The sequence below is a fragment of the Pogoniulus pusillus genome, chromosome 17, assembly GCF_015220805.1.
Source record: "Pogoniulus pusillus isolate bPogPus1 chromosome 17, bPogPus1.pri, whole genome shotgun sequence".
Classification (NCBI taxonomy): domain Eukaryota; kingdom Metazoa; phylum Chordata; class Aves; order Piciformes; family Lybiidae; genus Pogoniulus; species Pogoniulus pusillus.
The window spans coordinates 13284873-13309881 of NC_087280.1; the positions used below are offsets into that span (position 1 = coordinate 13284873).

At 38.5% G+C, this 25009-nt stretch overlaps 1 protein-coding gene across 1 annotated transcript in view; it reads right to left on the reverse strand.

Annotated features, from left to right (window-relative positions):
* Positions 1 to 913: 913 nt before the first annotated feature.
* The window catches only part of BNC1 (basonuclin zinc finger protein 1), a 75411-nt gene continuing 51315 nt past the window's right edge, over positions 914 to 25009 (reverse strand). Inside the window, exons 2-5 of the mRNA XM_064157726.1 lie at positions 7863 to 7965; positions 7463 to 7698; positions 4328 to 6240; positions 914 to 2278 (exon numbers count right to left, since the gene is read on the reverse strand). Coding sequence (XP_064013796.1) covers positions 1597 to 2278; positions 4328 to 6240; positions 7463 to 7698; positions 7863 to 7965 — 2934 coding nt within the window. The 3' untranslated portion in view covers positions 914 to 1596. The remainder of the gene's footprint in view (positions 2279 to 4327; positions 6241 to 7462; positions 7699 to 7862; positions 7966 to 25009) is intronic.

Genomic DNA, 25009 nt, shown 5'->3' on the forward strand with positions numbered 1-25009 from the left:
AATGCAGTCTATTTTTATTCAGTCACAAAAATGAATGAAGAATAAGATCCAGTTATACTGGAAAACTAGGCTAGTTCTAGAAACCACAAATACTGTGAGCACTTTGGTTTAATATGTACATATTGTGCTGTCAATATCATGCTTGCATACTAGAACCAATCAATAGAATTAAACTGGTGAATTAAAGTGTTAAAAAAAAAAAAAGGTATTCTAAGACTTGCTTTCTGATTTCTTTTTGGAAATGATTCAGTCAAAGAAGTACAAACACAGCACTTGTATGATGTGACTACAAATTAAATATTAAAGTGTTTTTTAAATACAATACGAGAACCGTCTTAAGTGCATAGAACATAATGCAGAATACTGTCAATTACAGGGACAAGTACAAAGATATTAAATCTTTCAACATATATTGAACAATGTTCTCATTTTTAAAAAGTGTGAATGATAAAAAGCACTCATCTATTGTTACAAAGATCAACATACTTTCCCCTCCTCACCAGTAAGAGAAACACAGTAACCGCTGAATCATGAAAGATGTGTACTGCATCCATGTTATCCTGATCTCTCAAAGGCTTAGAATTGCACCTTTGAGGTCCTAAGTAGTTTGGATACTTGGTTGGTTTTGGTTTTTGTTGTTTTGGTTCTTTTTTTGTTCCCTAAACACTCCCTTCTTTCCCCCCACCCCTATTTTTAGCAAAAACATTTCTCTTCGTTAAAGTGGAACTCAAAAAGTGCATTTTAAATTAAAGGATTTACTTTTTTTCTCTATTTTATGGATGCATTTGCTGTGGTTTAGAAATTTTATCTTAACCTAGTAATTCTTTCTAGCACTGCAATTTATCAGAAGGTCTCAGATTTATTCAGGCAACCCTGACAAGCTGGCAGCCCCTGCTTTTTTTTTTTTTTTATAAAAAAAAAAAATTAAAGCAAATTATATTAAATTCTAAGAAAGGCAAAATACTGCAGCCTTTTTTTAATGTTTTTCCAAAGTGAAATGCCAACTTAACGAGTAAGGACTGCAGAATTTTCAGAAAACTGGGACTCTATATGCAAAGTCTTCAAAAAAAATTATCTTGGTTTTTGGAATATAGTAAACAGTAAGTATGACATTCAATTAATACTGGAAGTTGGCTTCAGACTGTGGTCTCAGGAATGAAATGGTAGCCCCAAAACTCTCAATCTTATCAGAGGAAACACCCCAGCTGCAAGTTATTTCTTACACTACAACAACTCACTTAACATGTAAACACAAGGTATGATGGTTCTCATTTGAAACTCCTATTGTTAGAAAGTAATACTTCACAGGTATCAGAAATACTTTAGTTTAGGTCTCCATATTCTCCCCATTTCTAAGATGCTTTCTTCTCCTTACAGAAGGCTTTTTCTATTTAACATCAAACCAAACAATTGCACAAAAACTACAGCACCAAGCTTTGCTAAATGAAACTGCTGGAGAGCACACACAGGAAAGAATGAATTTGATTGTGGTTGCTGAGTGGGCTGGAAGAGAAATGAGTTTCAATAAAACTAATGTTTTAACACATTCTTGAATTGAAATGATTAATTCTTAGCAGAAATAAAGATAGCATGATGTTACTGTAGGCTAGTTGGTGACTCAGACAGACTTTTGTGCAGATTAGGGTTTTGACTGTGCCTGTTCCGACTGCGAACAGATGAAAACATTGTGTTGCAACCTGGGACTTTGCATTTGTGGAGCTGGCGGAGGTGCACAGTTTTGTAGTGAGCTCTGAAAGTTCCTTTATTACTATAAGTTTTTTGACATATATGACAAATTATTGGCAAACTGGAAGCTAAATTTGTAAAGCTCTGATGAGCTTTATCAATTAAAGTACAGTCTTGGTAGAGTTCATCATTGGGCATTAGGCTGGGTCCTTCACAACTTTCATCACTATCGTCCAAGGGCATGGTGCATATTTCACTTCCTCCATCAGAATCCCAAGAAGAATGAGCACTGCTCTCAGATTTAATGCTGGAAGTAGTGCTTAGATCCAGAACAGCTCCATCATTCAATGGATCGTATCCATAACTCTCAGAACAGGGTTCACTAATTTTGCTCACTGGAAAAACCAAGCTGCCTGTTCTGTTCATTCCTTTGAAGATTACAGAAGTATGTCCAACATGCTGTTTTAAAGAGACATCTTGACAAAACTCTTTAGCCATGTCTTTCAAGAGGTATGTTGCATTGAAATGGTTGTTGAATTCCAGTGTATCTTTAGTCAGAAGCTTATGATGAAGGTTTAGGTTTGAACTATGTCTAGAAGAACAAAGACAAGCTTAGCAAGAAAGTGTTTCACCTCACTTAACAGCTGTTTCATAATGATCATTAACAAAGAGAAATAAATAAGTACTTGGTAGCATGCATGAACTCTATAGACTTTGAGTTTCACCAACCATCACACTGGGAGTGCACACACATGAATTACAAATGTGACTGGGTATCTGAACTCGCTTGCACTGGCATGTATCAGAGATAACTCTACAGGCATCAGTGTTTCAGATTCTCTCCTGTATTGCTGAAGGCTCTCTGCTCCACTAGATCTAGTGCTGGGTCTGAAAGAGTTGGGGAACATACTCAAAACCTGTGTACTGAACTGAGATCAGAGAATGGACTGAGTAGAAGAAACAAGATTCTTTCCCAATGAACAAAGCAGGACAAGAGTGACACCTGAGTCTGTAAAAAACACTGATGATCTCGAGTACTGTAACCATCTATGTGCCAGGATGCAGCTGTACACATCAGTACAGAGCATTTCCTTGACAGGAACGTCCCTTGAGAATATTTCATTTTACGTAACTTGCAGTTTACAAATGGGCATCTCTGGATTTGGTTTAAAACCACCAAAACATACTGAAATCACTGCTCCTGCTCTTCATTGAATAATATCAAATCAGCTCACTGGGAACTTTCAGCCTCTGGCTAAAAGGCTCAGTTTATTGCATGGCAAGGAAAACATTCATTTCCCCCCTTGCCATCATGGTTTAATCCAAACCTGCATTCACAGCACTCCATGTTAAAGCCTGGAAACTTCTGCAAAATTGTTACAAATAACTACTGTTTTCCACAAAATTTGAGAACTGTCTTGTGAGTTGGCTTTTTAAAAAAATAAACAAACCCCTAAACAAAAAACCATCCATCTTCCAAAAGCACTTGTGTTAAAACTTAACAGCAGATATTGTTGTGGGAAGGAATTTGTGGCATGCAAATGCAGATCTTACTGCTGGCCTTCTTTCCTGTGGCCCATATCACACTTACAGAGGAGAGGAATTCACATCTGGGAAGATGCAGGCAGCAGATCAGAGCATGAAACCTGCCAGCAGCAGATGAATCTGTGCATCTCAGATGCAGCAGCTAGTCCTCAGAGACTGGTTCATCCTCTCTCTGGACTATATCAGCTAGCTCCAGTTCTCCTAGCAGGCTAGGAACAATCTAAACCCTGTGTCACTTTGGACTGCTATCCAGGCATGCTTCTAGCAGCCGAAAGCTGCTGTAACACTGTTTCAGGAAGGTTACAAAACTTGCAACATTTGGTCGCACTTCAGCAGGTTTGTTACCTATCACTTTGCAATTCCGGTACATAACTGATGGTCAACAATAAAGCCTCAGTTTTTGTTTCTCCACCTATGTGCATAACAGGTCGAAATAAAATGTTTTGCAGCAAGGCCACACTGCAGCTAACAGGAAGATGAACCCAGCTCATGATAAAGTTTAGGACTTAGTATGCAACCTCACATAAAAGCATTACCAATGTGGATACACAACAGACAGTGTAAGTTTAACTAGCACTACATACTGTTAAGTTTGTACTGCCACAGAGTAATCCTGCTTTTCTCATGGGCTTTTCCTCACCAGTCTGTTTAAAGCCCTTGAGCAAAGCAAGGACAAGGGCAAGTGAACGTTTCCTGAATTGATCTCATGGCTTTGTCATTAAAAAACACTGCATAATGTACACATGAAAGTACATATTAAACATAGATGTCCACACATGCAGCTACCAGAAAATTGCTGAATTCATATTCTTGTGGCTTTCTCTTTATGCTCTAAAGTATTCTTTCAACTATTGCAGTCTTTTTATCAGTTATGGAATTTTCATGGCTTTATTTAAAAGCTCATAGTCTAATGGAAAGGAAATGTTTCTTTCAATGGATTTTCATTTCACGAATGTTCTGATAAGTTATCGTATCTGTTATACGAGGATACACAGAAAAATTTTGCAGGCTCCATTCCTCAAACACTCATTTTAATTTCAAATTAGGCTCCATTGTGATGATAAAATAAATACAATTTTGTTTATAATTTTCTTACCTGTCTCGACTTCTACGAGAAGGGAAAGCAGCATTACAGCCCTCAACTGTGCAAATATGCATTTCTTTGAGATGTACATTTTTAAAATGCATTTTTACACTGTAAGGGTTTTTAAAAGTCTTCTTACAGATGTCACAATGAAAGCGGCTTTCTTCCTTCTGAATCCCTAGTGCATGTTGACTGACATGATCCATATCTTTAGAGTCTTCAAAACAAGGAATGGCAGCACCCCTGTTTGACAAAGTGCTGAAAAAGCCCCCGGTCAGCAAGTGGTGTTGCAATTCAGGGCAGTCATCTTTAGGAATCCTGCGCTTTGACTGCTCTTTAATAAACATGGGGGGTTCAGTCATTGGTTTTATAACATCATTGTGGTGGTGTTTTGGATCTTCATACATAATCTCATGGGAAACTATTTTTAATGGTTGGTTTTCTTCTGGTTTAACCTCTTTATCACAGTGATGCAATTCATTCTCAGAGATATCCTTGATGTATTTGTTATCTGGCGTAAAGACAGATTCAAAATATTTTGGGCCCTCTACCCCAGAGACAGATTTCCATGAATTACCTGAATAGGGGTGCTTTTCCACTTGCTTCTCTAGCTTATTCTCACAGGTCTCAAGCTCTCCATCACTTACCACTTGCAGACGTATATCATCTTCAGAACTGGCAACATCACTACTTTCATTAGGTGTTTCAACAGCTTCTTTCTCTATCTTAATAGGCATACTTGATTTACGAGATTTCTTCTTGGGTAGCACGTCAAATGGCAGTTCATTTGACACAAGCTGCTCTGGTATTGAGGAAGAAACAAGAGGCAGAGAAGGAAGAATACCTGGAGTATTAGCCAGCTCAGCTGGTGTGACTGGACTACGATAAAAAGGAAGAACAGGCTGTACTGTCTTGAGGTTTGGAAAGAGGACACCATTCTGCCCAATACTGGGGAATCCAGCCTGACCCTTTGAATCTGTGCAAGAGCTGGCATAGCTGCTAATAGTTCTGCTATCCGGAGTTAAAATTGTAAATTCTGTCCTTTTACTATCTCCAGGTCCAATGGTCAAACCATTCCTTAGATCTTTATCCCTGTTATTTCTATTCATGGGCATATGGAGTCTGGGGTTTGGATTTGCACTATGACGATTTCGACTGCGCAAAGAGCTGAATACCATATTGCAGCCCTCGATTGTGCATTTGTGCTTTATCTTCAGATGGACAGCATTGTAATGTATTTTCAAAGTACCTTTGTCATAAAATGTCTTTTCACATGCAGTGCAGAACACACGCCCTTTCCTTGGCCCAGCACCATTTTTTTCAACAGACTTCATTTTGTTTTCTGGAGATAGTGCTGTCATTTCAAGCTTTGCTGCTGTATTATGTGAACTGGAATCACTTAAAAGGGCATCATCTTCTGTTTTAGTGGTGACATCTGGACCATTTATGCTCCTCTCATTTTCAACTTGAAATGGTGCAGAACTAGAAGTTAAGAAGCTGCTTTCAGAAAATGGTATCTGAACATCTTGTTTAGTTTCACTGCAATGGTCTTGACCTTGCTCAATCAAATGCCTTTCTGGTGGTGAGCCTATCAAAGGTGGAGGCACCGGACTGAAAAACTGGAACGGCAGCATGAAAGCCATGTTATTCACAATATTTTCAAAGGGATGAATGTTGGTAGGACTCATTTTGTCCAAGGAAGCAGAAAAATTAGGACTGTGTTGATTGCAGCTCTCAATGAACGCTCTAATATCCAAATTGGCAGTTGGTGGTGGTATTATAATTGATTGACCTTCTTTCTCTTGAATTGCCATTAACTCTACAATGGATTTAGTCTCTCCAAAACGAAGAAACTGCTGCAAAGTAGCCAGTTCTTCCTCAGTGGTCATTATGCTCCAGTGATCCAGCACTTTTCCTGAAGCATCCTAAAGCCAAAAACATTTAAATGAGTTGGACATTAAAGTGAACAACATCTGCCTCACTCCTCAAATATCTCATTTTTTCAAGAATTGAAAATTCTTCTCTAGTGAAATGATAAAATCATTCTGTTTAAACAGAGATCCACACAGATTTTGTTATACTTCCAAATGTTACCACATTAGTGGCATTATTTCTTTCAGATCTGACAGTAACATTTCCAATAAACTTATTTTTTCCACAAAAAATTAAGACACCATTTGAACAACAGTTAGTATCATGTAAGTACAGAGAGCAGTGATGGAGCAATCAGACCAAGATTTAGCTCCTCATTTAAGTCAAGTATTCTTTCATTGCAAGTTTAATAATCTTCCAAGCAACTAAGATCAGAGAACAAATGAACCTGTATTGATCCATTGCCAGTGTTCACAGAGCACAGCTGTAATTACACTAGAGTGTTGGAGTTCTTTCAAACTCTAGCTATGCCTAACTTTTCCCAATAACTACAATAAATATTTTATCACAGAACATGTATTTGATGGCCTACTGAGATTTTTCACAGTGCATGTAAGAGTTTCTAAGATGATGAAGAACGTAACATTATAAATTTTTCATGTGGTAGAGGTTCAAGGTAATTGATTCCATATTTTTAATCCTAACACTAAAAAGCAAGATTATCAAGACCATTAAATATTGATTCATGTCATAATGCAAGATCATAATGTTACTTTACATAGAACGTAACTTCCACAGAAGCAAAGACTAACATCAGTGTAGGCACATAGGGCCAAATTCATCCTTGATGTAGCACCAGTAAGGTCAGTAGCACTACACCAGAAATGAATATTGTTCCTGGTGCTTAAAACGATGGTGAGTTTATTTGTCAGTGCATTATTCAGCTGTATAGGAGTAAACTCACTGTTTAAATAATACTAGACCAAATTCTGAAACCTTTACTTTGATACATTCCCAGTATATTGTTTTTTCCTTTTTATCCTGGCTTATCTTTGCTGAGAGATTTGAGTACAGTAGGAAGATTTCAGTTAAGTTTGACTAAGAGGAGAGCAATGGCAGAAAATGCACCCTTTCTTTCCTGGTGCTAAGCTATTACTGCCTATCAATTGTACCACATTGTTAATGCAATGTGAATCACTGACAAAATTAAGCTAGAAAACATTATTGAATACTACTTAGCTATCATAATCATATTTTAAAAAGCCCTCTAAATACCTGTAGCACATATCCACGTATATAATCCTGTAGTGTCCAATCCAGAGCATGGAGAATCTGTATCACCTCTTCCTGCTTCAGAACACTGAAAAGCCGATCTAGCAGAATTTTAAGGCGCACAGGAATGGCTTGGGTTCCATACAACATGAGGCTACTGATATCAAAGACAACGTTGGATTGAACTATTTCTACCTGGCTCGATGGGTAGAGATTGGGAATCCTTAATTTGCTCAGGGCTGAAAATAAAATCACAAAATTTCAATAAACTTGAGTCAGAGAAGATAGATAAAATTGAATGTTCCTAATGTTGGGAGACAGGGGGGTGAGGGGTGACAAAAAGCATGTGATAGTGAGAGAGATCCTAAAAGGTTTTATACAGATGGTGAGAAGAAAATCTTACCATGTGCTACCCATCCATGCCGGCATTGGTCACACTGTCGCTGATTTATTTTCCCGGGTTTGAAACATTGACAACTGCAGCTCACGAGAGTGCAGCGGATAGCCTGGAAATACAAGAAAGCATGATGGGTAGAAGATACAACGGTACGGGTTGGAACAGACCTCTCAAGTTCACCTAGTTCAACCCCACTGCTAACATAGGTACAACCTAAATCAGATTGCACAAGAACACATCCATGGGAGCTTTGGAAGTCTCCAGAGAAGGAGGATCTACAACCTTTCTGGGCAGCCTGTTCCACTGCTCCAGCACCATCAAAGTGAAGAAGTTTCTCTTTAAGTTCAAGTGAAACCTCCTTGTTCTAATTTGTACCTGCCGCCCCTTGTCCTATCACTGGTCACCACTGAAAAGAGCCTAGTCCCATCCTCATGACCTCCTCCCTTCAGATATTTATATGCATTGATAAGATTCCCCTCTCAGTCTGCTCTTTTCCAGGCTAAAGAATCAAAAGTCTCTCAGCCTCTCCTCATAAGACAGCTGCTCCTTGTATGAGAGATCCTCATAGCTCTCCATTGGACTGCCTCCAGTAGTTTCCTGGCCCTTTTGAACTGGCAAGCTCAGAAACAGACACAATGTTCCAGGTGTGGCCTCACCAGGGCAAAGTAGATGTGGAGAAGAACCTTGTTCAACCTGCTGGTCACATTCTTAGTGCACTTCAGAATACCACTGGCCTTCTCAAGCATCACCAAGTGTGTGCAGATTATACATACACAATATACCCACAAAATCCATACAAAGAGAGCTAACACACCAGCATATACCGAGCAATGCACAACAGAAGCAATCCAGGTAAAACCTGAGTTGTGCAAACTACCTCTGCTTTAAAGAAACTTGGTCCCCAGGTACAACATTAGAATGTTACAGAAACAAAATATTTAATGACATATGTAGCAATACTTCTGTGACTTTATTACTGTGTCCAGTTCTGGGGCCCTCAATTCAAGAGAGATATCGAGATACTGGAACATGTCCAGAGAAGAGTGATGAAGCTGGTGAGAGGCCTGGAACACAGCTCTGTGAGGAGAGGCTGAGGTACCTGGGGGTGTTTAGTCTGGAGAAGAGGAGGCTCAGGGGAGACCTCATTGCTGTCTACAATTACCTGAAGGGAGGCTGTAGCCAGGTGGGGGGGCTCAGTCTCTTCTGCCAGGCAACCAGCAACAGAACAAGGGGACACAGTCTCAAGTTGTGCTGGAGAAGGTATAGGGTCTTCCCAGAGAGAGTGATTTGCCATTGGAATGGGCTGCCCAGGGAGGTGGTGGAGTCACCATCCATGGAGGTGTTCAAGAAAAGACTGGATGAGGCACTTCGTGCCATGGTCTAGATGATTGGATAGGGCTGGATGCTAGGTTGGACTGGATGATCTTGGAGGTCTCTTCCAACCTGGTTGATTCTATGGTTTAGACTGAAGCCCCTTGATAACAATAATAAAGCATCCCTGTGGATTCACCTAAGCTACAATCTTCATGTAAGAAATATTTGAAAACTGAGATCTACAGATTGAAGTCCCACTGTCCTTGTTTTGCTGGAACTCTGTGCTGCAGTAAAGGAAGTTCTAGTGAGCAGTTTGTTAACTCTGCATAGATGCCATCCCTTACATGCAGCAGCATACACATAGAACATGTGTATCCTGACAAAAATACTTCTTAGTAACGACACTCACCAAAAAGTACTCCAGCTCTGCAAACACTACAGCAGTCACATTTCATAGAGGCAATGCTTCAAAGACAATAGGCAAAACACAGCACATAGATAGCAACCAGATGCAGAGTTCAATTTGTGCATTACTTTACTCTCACCAAGGTCATCTATAATGCAAATCAAATTAGTACTCAGATGCTCCTAATCAACAGGGCAACACAAACTTGCTTCCTGGAATATATGCATTCTTCTCTGTGTGCCCTTCTACTGCAGAAAGCAGACAGACAACTTAGGGGTCATAGTTAGAACTCCATAGGGATTGCTACAGAACGAGGCATTTGCAGGATTTCCATATTGCTTAGACCTGACACAGAGAATAGTTTCTGTGTAAGTGGAGTATTTATTAAGGCACTGAAAGTGAAGCAGTGCACAGAGATTCTGCACTGGAATACACACAGACAAAAGAAGGCAGATTACGCAATCGTAACAAGTCTGCATTTTCGTGTTTTGAAAACAGACAGCACAAATCTGTTTCTCTGTACTTCAGAACAAAGGCAAAGTTATGCCCACTACTGGCTCCTAATCCTGCTCCTAGGGTCTTTTGCAAATTAGGGACTTCCACTGCTTATTAATACCTATAGAAAAACAAGACAAGACTTGAAGAAAAAAGCATCATCTTTTCAATGCAGGCATCCTCACAGTGGCACATTTGGAACACTCAAACAAGTCTTTTTTTGGACAATCAGACTAAGAAAGATAGATGCCAGAAATGTTTAAATTGAAAAAGACATGAGAGAAAGGTAATTTCAATGGGGTTTGCCATGGGCATTTTTTCAGGCCTGAAAATTTTGACCTACTTAGGGCAGAAGAGGAGACTACATACAACGGTCTACTACAAACAAGTATGTCCAGGACATTAGGGTGCCTGGTGTTTTACATGACTTGATTTGGGCTACATAGCTGGGCAATCAAGAAGTTAGCTTACATGCACATTTCCAAACTGCAGTGACTTGATGCTGAGATTTATCTTTATTTGAAGGACTGGAACAAGTGGCAACAGGGCTACTGAAATCTCTGAATCACTTTGCCTTTAATCTTTTAAAAGAGCCATTGCAAAATACTGGATTCTTGAGACAAGCTCAGAGCTTGCCATAAAGTCATAAAATACACATCAATAACCTATGCAGTGTAAAATGCTTCATTTTAATGGAGGATGTATTTTAACTTAGAGGCTAAAGCACTTTGATGTAACAATAAGAAGACATAAATTTCCCATGAAAAGTTTGGGAAAAAGGGTGTAGTTGGCCACTGATTAATTTCTGTCACAAGATACCAAAAAATAATGCAGTTCAAGTCTTCTGACTCTGTATATACATAATATTCTGTGACTTGCACAGACTGAACCCCTTACATAGGTGACTCTGCAAACTGTTCAGTAAACTACAGAGAATTCCATGAATGCATCTTTTGCAGTCCCTCCAGCCAAAATTACAGAAGAGCACTTCCTTTTTCTGCAAGAAAGAACCAAAATATGCACAATGAAACAAATCTGCCATGATAATAACATAATTGAGTTTTCAGACATCTTTTCATTCCTTTTTCTTTGGATATGTTCCATGAACCCTTGACCTTTAAAATTATTTTTTCTTCTTAATTTGTGTATTTGGACAAGATATACTGGGCAAATTTTTGAATTTCATAGTTGTGTGTAAGTTTGTCTTCCTCTAAAGAGGTAGAAGATTGCATATACCCAAAAAAAAAAAAAAAAAAAAAAAAAAAAAGGGCATTTTGGTTTATGTAAACGAAAGTGGCTCTTTGAAGGGAATAGAGTTCCTCTTCTATTCTAAATACGGAATTGATCCCCTCTCAGGTCCACACGTTACTGCTTCTGGTCACCAGTCTTGGATGTACTTTGCTTGCACACTGCCAACTTCCCAGAAGTATACCCTCAAATCAGGGGTCCCATTGCTGACAAACTGCTTGTAAGAATGCCTAAAAAAGGAAAAGTGTGATTTTCAAGTTGGTAGCACACCCTTTCATTTGTGCTTGTCAGAGTATGCCTCCTAAAACTTTCCTAGCAACATTTGCATTAATACAGTCACAGCGAACATAGAACATGGCAAAATTAACTTTTACAGTGGTTGGTCACAACTTTAAATCTTCATTCATTGTTAAACTTAAAAAAAGGCACATGTAAAAGATGCACTTTGATTATCTCCCAGACTAACTTATATCAGAGCTTAATGGAGAGAAACTTAGCAAAACTTCATGTGATTAATATGCTTGTCTTTTGCCTGTTAATCCTACCACCCTTAATACGCCTATTCTAAGGTACCGTAATTATATCAACTCTTTTAATGAGCTTTATTTTCCCAACAAGTGGAACAATTTCATCCTACAGAACAAAGGAATAACTTTCTGTATTACATATATGTAAAGCTTCAAAATCATAATTAAAGGATTGGAAATGTAGATGGAAATTAAAGTGGAAATTTTTGAAAGTGCAATCCTTTCATTCAAGTCTATTATTTAGCTTAATTTTCCAGAATCAGAAGGCAGATATTAAAAAACAAAATGAAAAAATCTTATGCTATCATCAAGGATCTTCTTATTACTTTCCTGTCGCTATCTGTCTCACAAATGGATCTTTCCAAATCCATTATCAACAACACTTTCTGGAAAAATCTGATCATAATTTTCTGTGGTTTTACTGGCATGACTGTGGGGTTCCGAACATCAGATTTTTAATACAAATAATTCCTCATTATAAGAGAGCAAATTAACCATTAAACTGGCCACTGAAAAGTATCTAACTACTACTAATCACTGAGAAAGAAATCTTAACATCTGTTGCCTGACTGTTATGACTGCTGACATCTTTTTTTCCCAAGTATTGATGTAGCTTCGATTATGCTTCAAAAGTTACTGAATACATCTTTGCAATCGACTTGTAGCCTTCACCGTTAGAGAAAAGCACAAACTAATGGGAGAAGTTCATTCTGATTCTGGGCATACAATCAGGCTTCGTTTTATAAAGCAAGCTTGAGATCATCTATGCTCTCCTGAAGCCTTTTGGGACCTATGCTCTCTTGCAAACATACTAACAGCAGGTTTAAAAAAAAGAAAAAGGCAGCAGGAGAAGGGCTATATAAGTGTATCAAAGCTCATTCAGTGTTAAGTGGATTCCGGTTTGACAGCACTTTGGCTTGGGAAATAAATAAAAAAGTAAGTAAATATTGAAGACTCTGTCAGGACCAAGTTAGAGCTCTCTGCTCATGCTAGAAAGCCAGTCTGGCTCTCTGCGTGCAGAGAGAGCAGCAAGTGTAGACACCAGTTAAATGGAAGAGCAAGTTTAAACACTATTCTGGCAGTATTTAGTGCTGGTATTCCACAGGTCAGCACTCTCATTTGTCTCTGGCATCCAAAACCACCCTTTGTCTTCTTTGCACAAAGCTACTTTTCACTCTAGAAACTGTTGTTTTGGGTTTGGGGTTTTTTCCTTCTTTTTTTTTTTTTTGTTTTGTTTTTAAGCTGCTGCTATCACGTGAAGAGCATGAGACCTTCACTGATCTGCTGTGGTGGTTACTGACAAAATGGTGCCACTGATGCTGCACTGCAGGAACACCTTCTGCAAGCAGGGTATTGAAATTCCTACCAGTTTAAATGCAAATTTGAGGAATAAAGTGAAGTTAAATGAAAGAAATCAGAAAAACATTCATCGGAGGAGCTAAAAGAGATACCACTTTACATGTCCTTTATTGAGGGCTTCTAACAACAAGTTATACCCCCCATGGCTATCTCACCTTCGCTTCCAAAAAAAGTAATCCCATTGAATATAGGTAACCTTGGAAGGAATGTGCTCTGGTAAGCACATATCCTAGAGGTAAGAAATGAGATGTACCCCATGTCTGCCAAACAGACTTGCAGTGGCTCCACGGTAAGAAGACTTGTGGGAGGAAGAGGCAAGATTTATAACGGGGAAAGAAAATAAATTTGCAAAGTATTAGGATTTTTTTTCCAGTCTGCCAATCAGCCAAAACATGAAAGCCTTCTTACTTCCCAGAGTACAGATAACAATTTTCCTCTCACATTAGGAATTCTTCACAGAAATTAAGTTCTCTTAGAGACAAAATTAAATGTAGGACATGTCTGGTTATTAGGAATTATTTTCTTGCTTGCACTTTGTAAAAGAATTTTCAGGGAAGTAATGGGATGGCTAATTTTATCCAGTCCACATCTAAATCAAAGACCAAATCCAAATCTGTGTGCAACTTCCAGTAAGGAAAACAGTAACTTGGACACAACTGCTAAGCTGTATTCCTGGTCAACTTCCTGTGATCCACTGGGCTTCTTTTTCACCACCCAATACATTTGATTACTTCTATATTTGAATCCTTTGAACAATGACTGAAAGCAGAGACGAATTTTAAAAACATAAGCATCTCAATGCCATACTTTCCCACACTGTACAAGCTAAGTTTTGCTTTGTCCATTTTCCATCAGGCAACTTTTGCTACTTTCCCTATGGATATATTCCACTGATAAATAATACATCTGGCAGTTTTGTCATGATTTAAAACAAGTTCTCCATTTACACATTGTCCACCTTATTTTCACTGTACCACAACCCAGCTGTGCCTATCTCTTACCACGCTAATAATAATTGTTTTTTTTTTTTTTTAAATCTATCTCACCTATATTAGTATCCAGTCTGTCCACTCAATAGTGCATATTTAGCTCTTGTGTATGTTTTTCCTAAACAAAGATTTCAGGTTTTGATACTCTGCTAACTCTCTGCAGTTTATTGGAATCGAAATATATTCCAGTACATTTCAAGTATGCTCACCAAAGGTGTCAGGCTGCTCCAGGTAGTGTAAGTAGTTGTTGAAGATACAGCCTAACAATTAAGGCTAAACTGCATGTTGATATTCTATTTGCTACAGTTTAGATTAAGCATCTTATTATTCTATTGTTCCTTGAAAATTTCAACAAATTCCAAGTTTAGTAAGACTATGAATTTCATCTGCCTGTAAAGAACTTTAGGAGGGGCCCTGCAGCATCTTGAAGGAAAGGCTCTGGGCCATTTTCTTCTTGACATGCTCACTTCAAAGAGGAAACAGGATGCCTGGAGGATGGACAGAATATGGAAACCCTTCATTGCCTATAAGTATTGCTGAGAGGAAACATAGGGAATGAGAAAAAGAAGGCACTCACCAAGCTCTGAAATGCACTTACACACGTGCAGGTCTGACAGCAAGGCTCATTTGATAGTTATTCTGCACAAACTAGACAGCCCACGCTATAAAGTGCACATGTTCAGCTCAGTATTGTGGTGTTTTCTTCAGTCATGGGTTTAAGGTTCTCAGTTATGGTCAAAGCTGTACTGTCAAGTTACATACCACGAACAGTATATGTACACCACCTGCCTTTCACAACTTTAGCCCTTCAGACAAAGGAATTTCCATTCATGTACATTTATGCCTACTCAAGTATATTCCGTTGTTGTATGTTATGCTGTTCCTATACTAAAGTTAAAAAAACCTTATGATTAACATAAATTATTGCATAAAATTATTAAAACATGAGAAAAGTCGTTAAAGGATTTCTAACTCTGACCAAATGCTGCATGCACCATTTCCACAATCTCATCTCACAACAGAGATGGTTCTTACAAAGTTACAGCTGCTGTTAATACAGCTATTTAATAAACATAATAAGTAATAACAAACATCCTTCGTGAGAAGCAAACAAGCCTCACATGTCCAGAAAAGTCTGGTACTTGCATATTTTGAGCTTTTTAAAAAGTAGAGAATAGTTGTAGATGGATGTGACCAAGTAAAAAGCACTGACCAAAGAACTCCAATCTTCTCCATTAACAGATTTGTTTAAAATGCTGGCTCTAGATAATTCATTTCACAAACTACTGATTAGTAAATTAGTTTAGCAAAATCCCTGCCTCCTGCTTAAGAGACCAACTAGGAGAGAGGTAAGAAAGATGGATATGGGCCACAACTTGCCTCTTACAGTGTCACTAAGACACGAAGTTACACCCACGACTCAGTTCCTAAGGCCATGACAGCTCAATAATGGGGCTGGCTTTCATACACAATGACCAGGTACACTCCTCTCAAGCTCAAGAGGTGCAAGAACCTTTGAAACCCACCCCCCACCCCCAAAAAAAGAGCTTTTGTTTAGGAGACCAAACATGAATTTAGGAGTTATTGCACTAAAAATTTTGGCTGCTGCTGATACCATTCAACTCCCACTTATCTCTTCTCTGTGGGGAAATTATGTTATGATTTTTACTCCTAAAAGAATACAAAGGCCACAACTTGAATACATTTTCTAGATAAGACCACAGAATACATCCCATTAATTATCTGTATCCTTATGTATATATTCATACTGTTTATTTGGGGTCAGATACCAAAACCTGACCTCCCCTTAAACAGCCACAGCTTGAGAATACACAGTGTTTATAACCCAGATCCTGCAGCAAGTTGCATCACCCCTTTACACTCTCCCCTTCAATGGCACCAAATAAAGCCATTCTGGCCTAGAATTTGACAAAATCTCTCTTGTGGGTGTAGCTGAGCACCTTGAGCTCAAAATGTTTAATTGTCCTTGTAATAATTGACTAAAACATCCTCAAAACCAGCCAAAAGGTGAGAGGAGAGGAAGTGGAAATGCTCGGTTAAGATGGAATTGAAATTAGGTAACACATTCACATGATGGCACCACCTCCTCAAACCAACCATGCTTGTGGACTTAAAAGACATTTTTAACTGGCTACTGAAGTATGGACTATGAGTCCATTTGTTGCCCCTCTGGTAAAAAGCTTTTCCAACTGAGAAATATCCTGAGAGCAGAACAGAGCTAAGAGCCTAAACTGAATACAGGCTCCCAGCTCTACAGCCAGTTTGGGGTCAGTGGCAGCTTTGTGGCTAAGAGCGAGGAGCTCTGGGCAGTCTCGGGCAATGCAGCTGGGTGAGGAAGCAGAAGGAGCCGTTTCTGAGAAAGCAGCAAGCTACAAGGCCGGACTTTAATCACAGCATAACTTGTGGGATGATAATCACTCCTCATGCATGTCACTTACCCTAAAGGGCCCCTTAGGGCAACTCTTGCTAATGGCACTGTCAAAATAATTATATAGAGAAAAGAATGTGTGTGTGTGTGTGTGTGTGAGAGAGAGTGAGAGTGTGAGTGCGAGCGCACACACTCAGATTGCTACTCTTTAAACAAAAAGCACTGGACAGTAAAACTCAATTTTGCTGTTCAGGAACGTGCTTGTAGATATATTGGTTAAGCTGCAATTAATCTCACTTGTTAACAACAGGTGTGTGCTGACAGACGGCTCGGTCAAACTTGGAATGCATTTAGATCCTCTTTTGCCATTTGGTTTGGAAAAGAAAACAAGAAATACAAATTGAGGAACAGAAAGCCTCACATTATTAATATATTTTAGTAGTCAGGTACTTTTCATTCTGAAACAAGCTACAGTGCTACAGTTCCCATGGCATATCCACCCTAGTCTGCATAGATCAGAAACATTTTGCTGAGTATTAAGTAGTGTTCAACACAAGATAATGAAGTAACTTCCCTTTCTAATAAACTCACAGGAAAAAAATCTTATTATTGGTGATTTCAAAAATGAGTAACAGATTGATGGGAAAACCACTCAGACTTTACAGGTAAGGATAAATCACTGGACAGAAACTGTGTGAAATTTCACATGATAAAGCACTAGACACTATTTATCTAGCACATAAATTGTGCGCACAGGATTTATCCATATGGACAGGCTATGTGCACCATGGTAAATGATAAAACCACAAACTTACCCAAGAATTGGAATTTAATTAAATATTTAACTCCAAGCCCTACATCAGCGAGAAATAAGTGCTACAAACAAGTATCAGAGAAATGAAGAACAGCAGTATAAATCACCTGCAAGTTCTTTAAAATATGTCTTTAACTCTTCAGGTAGTTTACAAAATCTTACATCTGTGCAATCTGGGTGCATTCGCATTTCAAAGACAATCCTAACTTTTTTAGCTCCTTATACCACTGCTTAAGTCTCCAAAGCCATAAAATACGCACACTTCACTTCTTTTCCTGTTACAGATTGCAGACATAGATGAAAGAATAAAAGAAAAAGAAGAGCCTTCTGAAATGCTTAGCATTACACAATTCCATTTAATGCAATTTCATAAATTTTAAACCCAAACAGTACCTGACATATACATGATACTATCAATGGTGCTACAGTTATGCAATGTTTTATGCAACGGCGTAGCTCCATTGGCAATTTCACAATTTAAAACTTAGCATTCCTTTTTATTGAACATAGGTGAGGAAATTTTCAGGCATCATCTACATCCAAATGTAAAAACACCCATTCCTTACTGAAAATAAGCTGTGTTTTAAATTTGGGAGTAAAAAGTTCATATTTTGCTGTTTGATTTTTTTTTCTCCTCTCCTGTTTAAAAAAAAAAAGTCCCACCATGGTTTTACAGTGTGGAATGAAAATGAGATTGTTCTTTATTCTGAAATGACTGTTAGAAATTGTCACTTTTCTTCAATCTCACAATAATATTTGAGTCTGAATATATAAGTGCCAGTCCTTAAGCAGAGTTTTTAGCAATTAGGAACAAAATAAAAACTGAGAAGAAGAAAGGTGATGACACTTGCTGTAAAACATCTACTGTAGCATCTGCTAGGAAAAAAAACCTGCTGGCTGCCCAGCACATGGGAACTGTGAGAGTTCCTGCACCACTGAAGCCAGGAAGGGCAGTAGATGACCCAGAGGCCCAAAACAATAGTTTTTCTTCCCTGCATTTGGTGGATGTTTTGCTGGAATAACGGAGTTAAGATCTGTATCTAATTTTTAAGCTCAAATCAGCATGAAAAAAGTATACTAAGTGCCAAATGATATAAGAAGTGCTTTTACAACATGGATATGTAGCAAAAACTGCAATCTAAAATAAAAGGACATAATTTCTGTTCTTTGCAGAGGTGTAGTTAATATCACAATAAAGACAGTGAAAACAAAATAAATCAATGGCTTGTTTGACTGGAAATGGAATGACATGCTCAATGTTGTATGAACAGAGTTTTTAACAATATCATGATCAAGCATGGAAGCTGGAAGTCAAGACATATAATATCAAAAGGCCAAACCTTGTTGAGCTGAAGTTGGCAGAATTTCATCTTGCCTATAGGAAAGCCCATGGAGTGGCTTAACATTTGCACTATTTTTTCCTATTACTGTAAAGATTTAGCTCTCCCATAGGTTTGAATATGTTTGCAGATAACATTACTTTTAGGGTTCCAAATAGGTTGTAGATGGTTTCGTAGTTCAAAGAATAAATAGAACAATTACTTTTTAAAAATCAGTCATGCAAAAAGACCCAGGTATGAAGTTTAACAAAAAAATATATTTTCCATAACACTACTTACTTTTTACATGTTTACCTACTGTTAAATCAAAGTCAGACTAAACTGCAGACCACTGAAAACTCTAGAGTTTAATTCAAACAGAATTACTGATTATAAAGAAAACTTCTTAGCCTTATACACATAATGGTAAAAAGGTCTAGTGGAATATACATGATATGTTCTTTGTCAGCCCTTATTTTGCCCTTTTCTGTAAAAGAAGCAATTAGAAAGGTATTCTTCGATGTATGTTGTTCTAATCATCAGAACAAAGAAGCCAAACACACGTTGTTGTTAGTAGTTAAAAATAATGCTAGTCCTACTTCGCACCATGACCTGGAGTGAGGCTCCCCACCTCCCACTCCTCCAGCCCTGAGAGCTGAGCCACAATTTCAGTGCTTTAAAACCCAAAGTACAGAAACAGAGACTTACAGACTGCTTGCATATTTTTCAGCTAACTGCAGTATACAGAACTCTATTTTCCAAAAAGAGGTTAAAAATAGAAGCATATGATCTTTTCCCACCTAGAATTGTATCCTTACAATTAAAGACTATTAGCTGGCATCCCTTTTAACCGTCAAACTCAGACAGTGGCAGTTCTATAGCCACAAAGAGAAGCAGTAAATGAGAAGAACATGTTACTACACTGCATTTGAGAAAGTTTGGCTCCAAGCTATGCACTGATTAATATCAGATCTCCTTCTTTACTTGCCTCTTGACAATCTTGTCACATCTGGCTGACAAATCCTTACAAGCTTATCCAAACCAAGGCAGCCCAGATCATGCTCCGGGAGTAGCTTGAAGGAAGCGGCAACACCAGCCATGCACTGATGTGCCATCATGAAACTAATGAAGCTGACTTCACTTGCAGACTGCAAGAACGCGAAGAAGCACAACATGCCTCAAGGTTTTGCAACATAACGCAGAGTTAGCTCACCAAAAGATAAGACAAACAATCAGCTCCTGAGGTTCAAGAAGCCAAGTAGTTACATGAATTACAAAAATTTATACAGAAATCGCTTGAACAACAATTCCAGCTAAATGAGCACAATAAACTCCAACTTCAGATCAGATGTGAAAATTGACTGCTAAATGCCTTTCAAACAACGGCTTGTTTTAAATTAAAACAAAACTAGTTTATTTCATTTTCTCTCTCCCACATTCCCAAAATATCAAAATGTTCCCTGGCTCACAGGTTATTAAAACTGCAAAACCATTAACAAAAATTTTAAGAGGAGAAAGAAAAAAAAAAAAAAAGAAAAAAGAAAGAAAAGAAGAGGGGGAAAAAAAGAAAGAAAAAAAAAAAAAGCAACAGTGCCACTTTTAATCCATAAGATTTTACAGAAGGATAAACCACAGCCTGTGTATATCAGTAGCCCTCCCTTGGGTTAGTGATCTGCCCTCTCCTTGTTTTTAAACCAAGGATTTGTTACACAGAGGACTAGAAGTATTTGGCCAATTAATAAACCAGAAAGTAAAATGCTGTATCTTAAACACATGTAACAAAACCTTCTTAGGTATGAGCTGACAATTAAACCATGTTTATTTTTCTATGTGATGAAATAATAATAATTAAAAAAAAGGCACAATAAATTAAATAAGCATCTTGTGTTCTAATGCATTTAATCTCTTAATGAGCACAATATAGTTTTAAAAACAGACAGCCCCCACACACACCCCATGTACATAACACACTCATTCTCCTCCCCGCCCCCCCGAAATACAAACAGTCTGATCCTAAGAAAATAATTACTGGCCTTATTTTCTAGATGCTATATAGTCGACAATAAATCCTGTATAAAGGGCATACATTAGATTCCACTTTAGTAATAATTTCTAAAGAACTTCGTAGTGAAATTACATTGTCTGCTCTCCAGTGCATTTATACGTCACGATAATGATAATGTATCTGCTTAAAGCACTTGACTCAGAACACATCTGAGTCACAAATCACAGATTTTATTGCTATTAAAGTATATTGAGGAATTGTACAATTAAACATTGTCAAGTATTTCTGATTTACAAGCTACTGCTTCAATTGGAAAACAATTACACAAGTGATGGCTCTGCTTATTATTATCAGCCTGCAATTCTGCATTAGTTACTGGAGAACAGAAAAGTCATGCAGTTGTTTACAGTGCACAGCAGAAAGAAACCCAGGATTTTTAACATAAACTAGTTTTACACTTTCACAGTATCTTTTTCTAATCAAGACATGGAGCATACAGCTCCCTACAGCTCTCATCTCCATTGTTCATTACTCAAAACAACACCATTGCAAGATTTTTTTATATCTCCACAGTGCATAATCACAAGTAAAAGTTGCACAGTAAAAATACACATTCATACAGAACTGCAAAGAACTTTCCTTACCTCAGACATTCTTACTGTGCTTATGTTTCCAGAGCTATAAAACAGTTTCCCATTCCCTCAGTGAGTTGTACAAAGAAGTACTGGAAACACTCCTGCCTGTACAAGTACTAAGGCAGAACCATCACACGCCTCTTTACTCTTGTCTGACTCTGAGCACCTCAAGGTCTGATGTATGCTCAGGCTGTGCACAGGGGAGTGAAATAAGATCCTCCCCCTTGGTGTTCTCCAGACCTACAGTACGAAGTTGTGTCTGCCTCTCACCTCTGCAGCCAGCTCTCACCTCGCTGCCCCGGAGTGGTGTGCTCCAGCGTGCTCCTCCAGTCGCAGGGCAGTCCCCTCACAGCTGGCTTGAAGAGGGCATGACACTCATCTTTCACAGAGATTTGATCAAAAGGAGTCACGGAGGCTTGAGGCGCTCCTAATGCAGTGCGAGGAGATTCTACCTCTGCTCTGGCAGCCTAAGTAATGCATTAAATCAATGCAGCTGACCTAAGGCCTATTACAGGGTGGGTTTTTTTTTCCTTCTCAGAGTGTACAACTATCTGCAAATAAGCTATGAGGTTCTTACGATTAAAATTACTTATTTTTAGTGCCAGAGTGTTATTTTTCAAATTGCAGCTGTTGTGCTTTTTTCTTCAGCTTTTCAAACATTTGCAGGTCTTAAAGGTTCACTGAGTGGGGTGTGTATTTTTAAACGTTAAAACACTTCCCCCTATCAATTTACTTTTGAGTTAGGGCAGAATTGTATTTCTTTTTATGAAGTTGAAGCTTCCTATTAAGAGAATTTCAGGTCATAAAGACAGAAAAAGAATTTCTTTCCAGTAATTGGGGCAAAATCTGGTTTGAGTTATTCAGGTGTTGGGTTGCATTCACGACTTAGAGCAGGATTTTTGTCATAGTAATTTCTCACCTATTTAAAGAAAGAAAACAAAGCACTAAACAAAACACTTCTCCTCTCCTCTCTGCTTTTGCCTCCTGTGGGTAATTTCTTGTTCCTTTCCTAACCAAGCAATGCATCTGACTATGCCCAGAGATAGATGTGAGCAAGTTATGTTGAACTCAGTGGGAATCCTTGTAGGAACAGAGCATGACAATATTTGACCAGATGAATACCTGTTAGCCCATAGGAAAGGCAGCAGGAAATAAGATGGCTGTAGGGAGAGGAGAGCTAAGGTATTATTATTGTTGGTTAATTTGTTGTTTTATTCTAATCCTATTTACTATTTGCTAGATATATGCACAATCCTGAAGCAGAGAGCCTAATTTACATTTTACTAAATACTGCAGTACAGTTAATGTTAACTCTACAGCAGTAACTGGAACCAGGCCAGGATCAAGCCAATGTGATACCAGAATCTGGTCCCATAGAGCATGACTTGAAGCATATACTTTACTCAAATCCCTAGGTTTCTCCACCTTATAGCTGATTTCTCCCACTGAGCTACTGAATGACACTGAAAAAACACAGAGGGAGATCTAGCTTCATGGTACAGTCTACCAGATACTTCTTCCAAAAAAACACCTGAAGTGTGGGAAGAATCAACCATCAATGGCAGCTTGGTCCTTCCCTAGCAGGGCTCTACATGGGGGCTCCAGTGCCAATTCTGCCCCCTGCAACATGCTGGGGAGTTTCTCTCTCAAGGACACAGTACGGTTACACACAGATTATCAGTGCTGTTGTAAGCTGAAGGAAAAAGTGCCTGAGAAATCACAGCCAATGCTATGTCATTGGAGGTGATTCTTAACAGCAGTATTCTAGAGCACATGTTCTATTAAGAGGACAAAACCTAATTGCTCCTCTCATGATAACTCAATGCCCAAGGCACACCTTGCTACCAAAGTCTTATTTTCTTACTGAAATAAGCAGCAATGTAACAAAAAAGGACTCTACCCAATTGAAAATTCTGCAACAAGAGTGAGAGGAGTGGCTTAAGATTACATAAACTGCCAGAAGCTCTGAACTGACTTCGAAATGATAAGTGGCTAAAACTTAGATGTGCGGAGAGCTGCTCTACCCTCTAGCCAGTTCCCAGGAAAAACCTATTTACTAGCTATCTGCCATTTGCCTGAAAGATGATAATTCTTATTAAATGGGCTAACTATCCATTGCAAACAATTTAAGACCAATTCACTTTTTTCTTAATTAATTATCTACTATCAGGCTTTTTATTTTAAGCATTATTTTCATTATTCAGGCTTTTTATGTGAATATTTTATGGGCACCTATTCACGCCTTGCTCTTCTTGAGCTATTCACTATTACTGATCTACAATTTTTTCAGAATCTTACTATCTGTGCACCTTTTTATTAAAATTCAATCTCTAGCACAGTGTAACATACGCAAGACAGTTTGTATTTACAGGTCAACTTTCAAAGAAATACTGACACACTAACAGCACTTTCAGTCATTTCAGCTGATTCATAGTTCAAGCTCACTTCTACAGAATGGCTGTCAAGTTGCTTCTTGAAGAATGACCAAAATGGAAACCAGAGGGTGACTCCCACAAATCCACTTCCAGTAGTAAAATCTAATGGTAAACCAGCTTCTGGTGGAAAGAAACAGGCATCAGATCAGCACGCCAGGCTTTGGACTGAGATCTTTGGCTTCACCTGGGGCTCTGCCACTGAGCTGCTTTTGACCTTAGGCAAGTTATTTCAATTCTGATTTCTATTTCCTTGCTTCTGAATTTTAGTGTTTTGTTTTTTTTAAATCTGAGTTGTAAGCTCCTTGAGGAAACCATGGCACCTTACTGTGTTGTAATGGACAGTGCTGAGGGCAAAGAAATGGGTCCCCAGGTCTTAACTCCATGTAAATCATAACGTAAATACCTAGAATCAGCGTAACAACACAACCCAAGGAAAGCTGCTCTCTCCTCCCACCTGCCCCAGCCTGTTTCTTCTTCTCCGTGTCTCAGCCTGCGTGTTCACAGCAGCATGAATATAAGAGTATGTAGGGCATATTGTGAAGTGCTAAAACTACTTAACCCAATACAAAAGTATTTGAAGTTTTGAGAGAAGTTCCAACATATGGAACTGACTATAAACAAAATGCTGCCGCTCGAAGCTGCAGAATGTGTAAAAATGGGTATTAATTCTAGGGAATCACTACAACTGTGCCAGTGTGACACAGCAAAACGATCCCAGGAAAAGATTTTTCCTAACATTTTAAATTCCAATCATGAGATGAATTTGAAAAAAAAAAAAAATTCAAAAAAATTAAAAATACCTAATCAAGCACTGACCAAACATTAGGTTTGCTCTTCACTGAGGTGTTCTCTAGGCAAATGTGTGCATAACTTTCCCAACCACATGCTGCCTGCTTCACACTTCTACCAGAGCTAGCTGCAAACAACATTAACCTTCACGTTCTGCCTGCTTGGCCTGAATTCCAAACACATAATACACCACGTCCCTCTTACTTAAGTCAGTGCTGGCAAAGATCTTAATGCTAATTTAATGCTCTGCTCACTTATCACCTTGGAGAGATGTGCGGATTAAACGCTTCACCTCTCTGAAGACACACGAAGTAATGGTCAACCCCACGGCACCATGGATAGGCACTGTCACCTTTCATGGAGAAAAGCCAACCAGAGTAGGAATTGCTGTCCAGGACTGATGGGACACAAGATTTTCAAGTAGGAGGG